The sequence below is a fragment of the Chiloscyllium plagiosum genome, unplaced genomic scaffold (genome assembly GCF_037043375.1).
Source record: "Chiloscyllium plagiosum isolate Xiang-an unplaced genomic scaffold, Cpla_swu_hap1 HiC_scaffold_13, whole genome shotgun sequence".
Lineage (NCBI taxonomy): Eukaryota > Metazoa > Chordata > Chondrichthyes > Orectolobiformes > Hemiscylliidae > Chiloscyllium > Chiloscyllium plagiosum.
Genome location: NW_028270151.1, coordinates 5,588,402 through 5,600,430, shown reverse-complemented (window position 1 = coordinate 5,600,430; position 12,029 = coordinate 5,588,402). Strand labels below are relative to the sequence as shown.

Sequence of the window (12,029 nt, the reverse complement as noted above, 5' to 3'; positions counted from 1 at the left end):
GCTGTAAAAACCTGGCTCTCTAAGCAATATGTTATAAATAGTAGCACCCACACATCAAACTGAGTGCAGCATGTTTCTCTTAGCTTCTAGAACATTCTGTCGCTCAGGAGTTCTGAATAGTAATTAGCAGAGTATTTTAAATTTTGGCTGCTACAGTAATAGATTGACACAGCAACAAACGTTCACTGGCAAAAGGATGGCGCAAACGACATCAATTCACACATCGCTCTCTCTCTGTCTATTTGATGATGTCAGAAGTCAGGTGTCACCAGGTAACAGGTTTATTTGAAATCATAAGCTTTCACGAGGAAGGTTCGGGAGAAACGTCAGAGGTACATTCTTTACACAGAGAGTGGTGGGTGCTTGGAATGCACTGCCAGCGGTGGTGGTAGAGTCAGAGACATTGGGCAAAAGTAATGACTGCAGAAGCTGGAGTCATGTGTGTGGTGCTGGAAAAGCGCAGCAGGTCAGGCAGCATCCGAGGAGCAGGAGAATCGACTTTTCGGGCATCCCTGATGAAGGCTTGAGGACCAGACAGCACAGTCTCAGAATAAAGGCGGGGCAATGTCAGAGTGAGAGGAGGAGGAAAGGCTTCTCTCTGAGGATTGTGAATCCTTTGAACTCCTTGCCACAGACAAGTTATTGCTGTGGTTCTGTTCACCGAGCTGGAAGTTTTTGTTGCAGACGTTTCGTCCCCTGTCTAGGTGACATCATCAGTGCTTGGGAGCCTCCTGTGAAGCGCTTCTGTGGTTGACAACCGGAAGCGGCAGGGACAGGCCACTATAAATGCCGGAGGAAACACCACAGAAGCGCTTCACAGGAGGCTCCCAAGCACTGAGGATGTCACCCAGACAGGGGACGAAACGTTTGCAACAAAAACTTCCAGCTCGGTGAACAGAACCACAGCAACGAGCACCCGAGCTACAAATCTTCTCACAAACTTTGAACAGACAGTTATATATCCTGTTGTAGGAAAGATGGTGTGAAACTTGAAAGGGTTCAGAAAAGATTTACAAGGATGTTGCCAGGATCGGAGGGTATGAACTATAGTGAGAGGCTGAACAGGCTGGGGCTGTTTCCCCTGGAGCGCGGAGGCTGAGGGATGACCTTATAGAGGATTATAAAATCATGAGGAGCATGGATAGGATAAATTGACAAGGTCTTTTCCCTGGGGTGTGGGAGTTCAGAACTGAGGGCATAGGTTTAGATTGAGAGGCAAAGATTTGAAAAGGACTTAAGGGGCAACCTTTTCACACAGAGGGTGGTTCATGTATGGAATGAGCTGCCAGAGGATGTGGTGGAGGCTGGTACAATTACAGCATTTAAAAGGCATCTGGATGGATATATGAATAGGAGGGGTTTAGGGCAATATGGGACAAATGCTGGCAAATGGGACAAGATTAATCTAGAATATCTGGTTGGTACGGGTGGTTTGGACTGAAAGGTCTGTTTCCATGCTATACGTCTCTCTGACCCTCTGACACTTGCTGTGGGGCCTTGTGTGTATTGAAGGCTGAGCTAAGTAGATTCTTGACCAGTAGGGTTATGGGGAATATTGGATCATCCATGATCTTATAAATGATGGAGCAGGCTCGAGGGGCTGAATGGCCTACGTCTATTCCAATTTCTTGTGGTGGTGTGGTCTTAAATGGGAGTTCCTTTGCCAAACAATCAGCACCTCATTCTAGATATGGTATAAATTGTTGTTCCCTTTGGAATTTGGTATTTCTTCATCTGTCCTAATGAGAGAGAGAGGAAAAACCTATTTTTCAGGAAAACTATCGAGTAAGTGAACACACAACATCACTGACAACGAAGACTAATTGTGAGAGCTTTCAGTTGAGTTTAGTTTAGTTCAGTTGTCAAGCTTAGGTCAGATCAACAAGATGTTAATTCCTCTGGATCCAATCTCTCAGCGACAGGGTGGTTTACAGGCACAGCGAAGAACACCTTCGCTCAATACCTGTGTTTCCTCACTGCACCATCTCAGTCTGTCAGGACCCTCATATAACCTCGTGTTGTTTCTTTACTCTACCTAATATTACATTGAATTACATGCATTAATTCAATCAATACTGCAACTCTGACATTTTTAAAAGTACCATCTTTATTTCAATGGTTCTCAAATATACTTCAAGTGACCTGAGGATGGTTGGGGTCTAGCTGCATTGTGAGAAGGATTTGCCATTAATGCAGTGTCACTATAACAGCTGCAATTGAATTCTTCTAAATACAGCAGTGAAACACATCAAAATAACCACAAGGCCATAAGGTGTAGGCCATTCAGCCCATCGAGTCTGCTCCACCATTCATTGAGATCATAGTTTATCTGACAATCCTTACTTCACTTTCCTACCTTTTCCCAATCAACCTTGAATCCTTTCCTAACTATAAATCTCAGCCCTGAACTTACTTAATGACCCTGGCTTGACAGTTCTCTGTGGTAAAGACCACCACAAATTCACTCCTGTCCGAGAGAAGAAATTCCTCCTCGTCTCTGTCTTAAATGGTGCTCCCCCCCACCCCCAGACACTCCCCCCTCCACTCCCCCCCACCCCCATTCTGAAATTCTATCCTGTGGTTTCAGACTCTCCCACAAGGGGAAACACATTAAACTCTACAGCCCCTAAGAATCGCGTATGTTTCAATAAGGTGCCCTCTCATTCTTTTACATTCCAAGGAACGCAGAGCCAACGCACACAATCTCTCTTCATTTGACATGGTTGGAGAACAGAGAGACATGTGATTAAGATTATGTGTAAAGAAAATAAGATGGATTGTAAACACATGGAATTATTGAGAATGAAAGCATGATTGAGAGAATGTGAAGATGTAAGTGTATTGCAACAATAGTAGACTCGCCAAATTTAAAGGCACTTAAATAGTCATTGGATAAACATATGAATGAGAATAGAATAGTGTAGGTTAGATGGACTTCAGATTGGTTCCACAGGTCAGTGCAACATCGAGGGCCGAAGGGCCTGTACTGAGCTGGAATGTTCTATAATAGGAAAGTCTAAAAGAATTGGAAAGTCTAAAAGATCCAAATTAAAATTTGAGCTAACTAATTAATATTGCAAGTGCGAGGAGAATTATTTGAGGAGGATTTCTCACTGCAGGTTGTATGATTGTAAATCCCTCTGCCTCAGGAGCATTGAATATTTTGAAGGTGTAGATTTTTGTTAGGCAGGGAAATCTGAGCTTATCAGGAGTAGATGAGGAATCTGAAACATTAACAGGTCAGTCAGGACCCTATTGAATGGCAGAGTGGGCTTCAGGGGCTGATGGCCTTCCTTCAGTTCATAGAGTCATAGAGATGTACAGCATGGAAACAGACCCTTCAGTCCAACTCGTCCATGCCGACCAGATATCCCACCTGCCAATACCCGGCCCATATCCCTCCAAACCCTTCCTATTCATATGCCCATCCAGATGCCTCTTAAATGTTGCAATTGTACCAGCCTCCACCACCTCCTCTGGCAGCTCATTCCATACACGTACCACCCTCTGTGTGAAAAAGTTGCCCCTTAGGTCTCTTTTATATCTTTCCCCTCTCACCCTAAACCTATGCTCTCTAGTTCTGGACTCCCCAACCTCAGAGAAAAGACTTTTCCTATTTACCCTATCCATGCTTCTCATGATTTTGTAAACCTCTATAAGGTCACCCCTCAGCCTCCGACGCTCCAGGGAAAACAGCCCCAGCCTGTGCACCCTCTCCCTATAGCTCAAATCCTCCAACCCTAGTAACATCCTTGTAAATCTTTTCTGAACCCTTCCAAATTTCACAACATCTTTCCGATAGGAAGGAGACCAGAATTGCACACAATATTCCAACAGTGGCCTAACCAATGTCCTGTACAGCCGCAACATGACCTCCCAACTCCTGTACTCAATACTCTGACCAATAAAGGAAAGCCTTCTTCACTATCCTATCTACCTGCGACTCCACTTTCAAGGAGCTATGAACCTGCACTCCAAGGTCTCTTTGTTCAGCAACACTCCCTAGGACCTTACCATTAAGTGTATAAGTCCTGCTAAGATTTGCTTTCCCAAAATGCAGCACCTCGCATTTATCTGAATTAAACTCCATCTGCCACTTCTCAGCCCATTGGCCCATATGGTCAAGATCCTGTTGTAATCTGAGGTAACCCTCTTTGCTGTCCGCTACACCTCCAATTTTGGTGTCATCTGCAAACTTACTAATTTCTGAGGAAGGGTCGCTGGACCCGACAAGTTAACTCTGATTTCTCTCCACAGATGATGCCACACCTGCTGAGGTTTTCCAGAAACCTCAGTGCTTGGTTCAGCTCCTGGTTCACATGCTTATTGTCCTTCCCACTGAGAAAAGGACATGGTTTAAAAGGACAGGGGCCGAAAGATTGAATGTGGAACAGTGAGAAGGTGAGTTAATGCAGAATGAGCAAAGACGATACAAGTATCCAGTCCCTATAATACTTTGATTTGATTTGATTTATTATTGTCACATGTACCTAGGTACAGTGAAAAGTCTTGTTTTTGTGCTGCACAGGCAGATCATACCGTACAAAGTGCATCAGGGTGATAGAACAGAGCGAGGATGCAATGTTACTGTTGCAGAGAAGGTGCACAGAGAGCGAGATCTACTTTAGATTGAAAATCTGAGAGGAGTAAATTACTCGAAATGCTGCAATCTAAAAACAACAAATGCTGGAGATCACAGCGGGTCAGGCAGCATCCATGGAGAGAGAGAGCAAGCTAACGTTTTGCATCTAAATGACTCTTCATCAGAGCTGAAGTGATGAGTCATCTCAACTCGAAAACATCAGCTTGCTCTCTCTCCATGGATGCTGCCTGACCCGCTGTGATCTCCAGCATTTGTTGTTTTCAGTTGAAATTGGTGAGGTCCATTCACAAGTCTAATAACAGCTGTTAAAGTAAATTGCGGATGAGACCAGCTTCTGATCCCAGACACTTTGTTTCTGAAACCCGTGGGAGAGATCCTGAGTGCCACCAAAGGAGTCTGCAGCCTTCTTGTGGAGGCACTGCCCGATGAATCTCTGAATGTTACAAATAAATAGCATTTCTTATATCTTGTTTGAGTATAATTGATACAAAGGATTCTGATATCACAGTGTGGAATATAAATCTCATTAACAGTATGTGTGTTTCACTCTCACAATAGCTGGAGATCACTGCCTTCCTGTGATAAGATTAAACATCACAGAAAGGTGTGACCGTACTGTTCTCAATCTCATAATAATTCATAAAGGGGTAGATGATAGGTTTTAGTATCAGTAGTGTGGTTAGTCTTCACATACTCTTGTTAACTGGCATGGAGGTATATGAATGGAAATGGGAGTAGTTAACAGGGTGTCTAATCAGGGCACAGTCCCGTTCAAAAAGCGAGTATCTTCACTCGGGGCTGGGAGCGAAATACACACGTATGGCTCCAGGAGACTTTGGTGGTTCAGGGGCAGCCTGAGCCCTGCTGTGGTCTCTGTTCTCAGCCTGAGATGGACAGGCATAGTCATATACATAGAGAATCATTCCAATAGGGGACCTTTACCCCTTGAATTCGCACTGCCTCTAAGCACTAGGATAAGCCAGTGAGACAGAACATTTAACTTTTCGACTTTCGTAACAACGGGAGATAAGTTGTTCTCGAATCTATTGGTACTCGTGTTTAAAATTTCGGTTTGGCGGTGATCCAACAAGACTCCACGCTGGTGGGACTGAAACATTCCAAATCTAGCATGTCAGGAATGCAGAAGAGAGCATTAATCTCACCACTGAAGGTTTGGTGATGCACTGTCCCCTTCCTGAACACTGGAGGCCATTCTTTTCTTCAATGCAGATACTAGCTTTGACTGTCACGTTCACCCTCAGAGCTGGCATTGCTTTAGCAGCTAAATCATTCACAATGGCTTGAGGAAAGAATGCAAAGAGAAAAGAATCATTAGAAACAAAATACTTTCCTTGATAACAATTTTAATACATCTTGTTTAAATGTTAATGAATTACAATTAACTGGACCATCTGTGACTTGAGGCATTAGCTTATTTCAGATTTTAGATTCAAATTAATCATCAGCAGAATAATTACCAACCACTTTAAAAATAACTAAGTCAAAATTATATCATTAGGATTTCTATAAAACTAAACATGTTCCTAATATCTGAGCCAGCCAGTCTTTGGTTAGCTAATTCTGATCTGATGAACTCATAACATGGAATAAATCTCAATATGGTGTTCCTCAGAATATAAAGCAATCCTGTATTACTAAAAAAGAACAAAGAAAATTTACAGCCCAGGAACAGGCCCTTCGGCCCTCCAAGCCTGATCCGATCCAAATCCACTGTCTAAACCAATTCCTTAGCATCTGTACCCCTCTGCTCCTCACCTACTCATGCATCTGTCCAGACGCATCTTAAATGAATCTACCGTGCCTGCCTCTACCATCTCTGCTGGCAACGCGTTCCTGGCACCTACCACCCTCTGTGTAAAGTACTTTCTGTGTGTATCCCCCTTAACCTTTTCACCTCTCACCTTGAACATGTGACCTCTCGTAATTGAATCCCTCACCCTGGGAAACAGCTTATCTCTATCCACCCTGTCTATACCCTTCATGATTTTGTAGACCTCAATCAGGTCCCCTCCTCAATCTCTTTCTTTTCTAATGTTTGATGTGTAAATAGAGGGACCTCAGCAGGAGCTCTAACGTCAGCTCTACACACTGATTCTTGAGGCTTCAATAACCACGTATGGAATGTTACTAACATTCCCAGGATGGTCTGGGAGTGGGGGAGCGAGGGCTGTAAAATGTGAAGGAACACTAGGGCCAAATTGTATGTCTCTTTTTATTAGGGTCAGGGTGGAAAGAGGAGGATTCTGCTCTTCAGGGTGGGGGCCATTTGAGGGTCTCTTAAGGGTCTCTCTCCTCTGTATTTTCCCAGAAGGCCTCTCCTGAGATGACCATATGGCAAAGCCGTCCCTTTCCTTCACACTGGGGTGGCGGGAAATGGGAGGGGGGGAGGAGTGTGGTTTGGCCTGTCTGATTGGGCAAAGCAATACTCCCCCCACCCCCGTGTAGTCGCTGCCACCTTCCACCATGTGTCAGCCGGGCCTCGGGGCAATAAGGTTTGTTTTTTTATTAAAGGAAGGTGAAATCTTCCTGTGTACTTGCACTGGTTAAAGTGGGGTATTCAGATGTCTTTTGAAATGGGAGCAGTTCCTAATTGGATCATTACACAGCATCAAGGAATTATTAAATCATCAGTGGCAAAAAGTAAGTCATGACCTAATTTCTAGATCCATCCATCCACTCTGTTCTCTGTACCTATTTTGCTAAGACTATACAGATAAGAACTGCAGATACAAGCAACTTTATCGAGGCCAAACACATTTCCATTAATAGTACCCACGTTACTGCAGTTCCTTTTTAGGTTTCACTGGGAATGAGTTGATGTGAGGGTAGGTTAGTGGGGCAGAAAGCATGTACCAATCATACTGACTTACTGCCAGGGCAGCCCCTGTCTAACCCGTGTATTGCTGGATCCAATGTCATTTCAATGGCATGTTGTGTAGGCTTCTACAGCAGCCAAGATTAGAGTGGTGCTGGGAAAGCACAGCAGGTCAGGCAGCATCCGAGGAGCAGGAAAATCGACGTTTCAGGCAAAAGCCCTTCATCAGGAAGGGCTTTTGTCCAAGACATTGATTTTCCTGCTCCTCGGATGCTCCACATAAAGTTGGATTGTAACTCATTTTTATAGGATCCCACTGACAAAGTGGTCATCCTATTAGTTGGTCACAGGAGCTCTTCTGATGCAGCGATAGTGTCCCTCCCTCTGAGACAGGAGATTATAGTTTGAGTCCCACTGCTCTGGAGGTGAGTTATAACACCGCTGAACAGGTTGATTAGAAAATGACGACATATTTCTCTATTTTTGTACCTAAAGTTTGGACCTGGGTATGTCGTACCTAACATGGCACTGTTTGTTGGTGACATTGTCCACATTTCACTGTACTCCTGTACTTTGTATTTGAGTACATGAGCAACAATACACCTAATTCTAATTCTACATTGATTAGGCTTTGAGCCTGCCCCACTTGTATCCTTTAGGTAGTCTCTACAACTGCCAAAGGTACGTTTTTGAGAATTTGAAATGAAACACTGTACTGTGGAGCTGAGAGGATTGAAAAATTGAAGTCAACAGAAGAACATGTGGATGGAGTTGAAAATCAGCTGCTAACTCACTGCTCTCCATTTTGCACAATCTATCCATTTGATAAAAGGACCCTTGTTGATACGATGAGTAACCATCTGGAAGTTTAGCGACAGTGAGGAACACGGCCTTCCATCCAGGTAATGTTGGAAGTCTGATGCCTATGACTGTTCCATGCAACTGACACCCAGAGAGACAATTAATCCCCAGAACCACCAGCATGAGTGTTCCGATGAAGAGTTATTGGACTCAAAATTATAGCATTTTCAAAAAGGTACATGGACGACCATTTGAAATGTCATAACATTCAAGGCTTTGGACTTAATACTGGAAGGTGGGACTAGCGCAGATTTAGTTTAGCTCTGGCAGTACAGACTCAATGTACTGTCTGATTCTATGATTCTGTATTTCTGTCCAAAGGTGTTGCCTGACTTACTGAGTCTCTGCAGCAATTTCTGTTGTTTCAGATCTCCACAGTTCTTTGTTGCGTTTTCAACATTACTGTTGCTGTGGAGCCATTGAATTGGGAATTGAACCAACACAACTCATTCAAAACTGGTAACTCTCATGAATTTTTTGGATAACAAAGCATTGAATTCTACCTTCAGTTCGATAAGAACATTGCATTCTTGAGTTTCACAACTGTGTGTTCTTAGCACAGTCATCGGCAGAGCATTCATTATGGAGGAAATATCCACTTGCCAGTTTTCAAATTAAAAAGGGATTTGTTTTGCCCCAGGGTCTTGATTTTTGGTTTATATTTGATCCTGGAATACTCTTTGCCTTTTGCTAAGATGTAAAGTCAACCAAAGCTTGGTTTCAGGTATTTTAATACTGAGATTAATAGACATTAGTAAACCATAACATGTGAGATAAAGGTAAGTATGGGAAACAAACAGAGAACGCTGGTGAAACTCGGCAAGTCTGGCAGTATCTGTGGAGAGAGAAACAGAGATAACGTTTCGAGTCTGGGATAATCGTCTTCAATTTGGGGTTAGGTTCTGAACCACTTCTGAAGCAGAATCATACTGGATTCAAAACATCAACTCTGCTTCTCTCTCCACAGGTGTTGCAGACCTGCTGAGTTTCTCCAGCATACTCGGTGTTTGTTTCAGGTTTCCAGAGCAACAGTATTTCACTTCAACTCAAATAAATGGAATTAGGTCACAGATCGCTGTCAGACCCATGGTGGAGGGGTAGCTCATGGGCTCATGTTCTGAGGTTCCAACATACAACCTCCACAGGTCACATTAACTGTGATAGCATACAAGCTCAGCGGCTGACCTCAGCTAGACCACATGTAATGCCTTGCATCACAGAACTGTATGTACCTCCTTAAAAAAGCAGACAATATTTTTTTAAAACTATATGTACTAGTGGTAAAAATGTTGAACCCACAATATTTTAATGCCGCTCACACAAATATATAGGGCTACAACAAATTCAAGCCTTTCCTGCAATGTTTCTGATGTAATGTTTCAAATAAACGCTTGATGACTCCAATCACACAGCCATAGAAAAATCTACAGCCTAGAGAAAGGTCCTTTGGCCTATTTAGTCTGCACCAGTAAAACTAACCACCTCATTATTCTAATCCCATTTCCCTGCACTTGGCCCATAGCCTTGTGAACATTGACATCACAAGTAGCACACCAAAATACTTGTTCAATGTTATCAGGCTTCCTGCCTCACTCAAAGGCAGTGAGTTCCAGTCTCTCACCACCCTCTGGGTCAAAATGTCTTGGCTCACATCTCCTCTAAACCTCTTGTCTCTTACTTTAGATGTATGGTCCCTGGTCATTGATCTCACTATCAAAGGGAAAAGTTCCTCCCTGTCTCCCCTATTGATGCCCCTCATGATTTTCTCCATCTCAATCATGTCCCCTCTCAGTCTCCTCTGCTCTGAGGAAATCACCCCCAGCCTGTCCAATCTCTCTTCATCACTGCAACTCTCCAGCTCAGGAAACATCCTGGTGAATCTTCTCTGAATCATCTCCAGTGCAATCATGTCCTTCTGATAGTGTAGCGACCAGAACTGCACATAGTACTCCATCTGCAACCTAACCAATGTTTTACAAAGTTGTCACAAAATGTCCCTGCTCCTATATTCTATACCCTGGCTAATGAACAGCATGTATCTCATATGCCTTCTTCCCCACCCTGCGTGCTGACACCTTCAGGGATCTATGGGCTGATACACCAAGGTCCCTTCATTCCTCATTACTCCTTAGGGACCAACCATTCATTGTGTACATCTTTCCCTTATGAGACCTCCCAAAATGCATCACCTCACACTCATCAGGATTAAATTCCGTTTGCCAATGCTCTGTCCAATTTACCAGCTGCTCAATATCAGACTGTGGACTGAGATCATCCTCCTCACTACCAACACCACCAATTTTCACATTATCTGTAAACTCACTAATTATATCTTCTACATTCACATCCAAATTGTTAATGTACATAACAAACAGCAGGGGTCCCAACATCACTCTTTGCCTTTGATTGGTAAGACAATTTTGAATCCAATTTGCCATCTTGTCTGGATCCCACAGGCTCATACCTTTTGGACCAGCCTTCCAGGTGGGACCTTATCAAAGGCCTTGCTGAAGTCCACATAAACCACATCAACTGCACTAACCTCATCAATATACTCAGTCACCTTTGCAAAGTCTCAAATTAGTTGGACAGGAACTTCCCCCAACAAGTCCATGCTGACTATGCCTGATCAATCCCTGCCTTTCCAAATGTTGATTTATCTTGTCCTTCAGAATTTTTTCCAATAATTTCTCTACCACTAATGTCAGGCTAACTTACGTCTGCTGCCCTTCTTGAACAAAGGAAGCTCATACAGTGGGTCAGTGGTTAGCACTGCTGCCTCACAGCGCCAGGTACCCAGGTTCAATTCCAGCCTCAGGCAACTGGAGTTTGCACATTCTCCCTGTGTCTGCACAGGTTTCCTCCAGGTGCAATCCAAAGATGTGCAGGTTAGGTGAATTGGCCGTGCTAAATTGCCCATAGTGTTCAGGGATGTGTAGGCTAGGTGCATTAGTCAGGGGTAAATATAGGCTAGGCGAATGGGTCTGGGTGGGCTTGTTGGGCTGAATGGCCTGTTTCCACACTGTAGGGATTCAATGAGCTGGCACTTTTCCTGTGGTCAGCGAAGTATTAAATATCTCTATCAGGGACCCAGCAATCTCCTCCCATGTCTCCCATAGCAACCTGAGATATTTGTATTAGGCCCTGGTGATTTATGCACCAATATGTCAGCTAAAACATCTAATACCTCTTCCTGATTAATCTAAAAGGTATTCGAGATCCTCACTATCCCAACTGAAATCCACACCTACTGTATTTTTGATCCCAGTGAATCCAGATGAGAAATATTTATCCACGCCATCTGGCTCCACCTACAGGTTGCCTCTTTAGTCTTGAATAGCTCCCATCCTTGCCCTGGTGATCCTCTTAATATATTTACAAAAAGCCATGAGGTTTTCTTCAATCCCATCTGCCAGAGATATTTCGTAATGGCTCTTTATCCTTCTAATTTCTGTTTTTAAAGCAGCCTCTTACACACTCAATATCCCGTGACATCCAGTGTTCTCTGGACTTGCTGCCCTTGGCCCTTCACTCAGAGGAACGTACTGACCCAGAATTCTCACGAGAATTTCATTAAAGTAGAGAAAATGTAGCTTTCCAGATCCCCCATGTACCTTATCCTGTCCAGGTCTTCTCCACCTACTGGACTGTCTTCGCATTCATTCTAGATCTAACTGGACTTGATCCTGACTTTATATCTCTCTGCCAAATTAGTTTAAAACCTCCCCA

General features: G+C 43.6%; 1 protein-coding gene across 1 annotated transcript in view; it reads right to left on the bottom strand.

The window, feature by feature from the left end:
* Positions 1-12,029, bottom strand: part of dner (delta/notch-like EGF repeat containing) — a 318,647-nt gene that overhangs the window by 113,845 nt on the left and 192,773 nt on the right. The window contains exon 5 of the mRNA XM_087993300.1: positions 5,767-5,903. Within this exon, the coding sequence (XP_087849426.1) occupies positions 5,767-5,903 (137 nt within the window). The remainder of the gene's footprint in view (positions 1-5,766; positions 5,904-12,029) is intronic.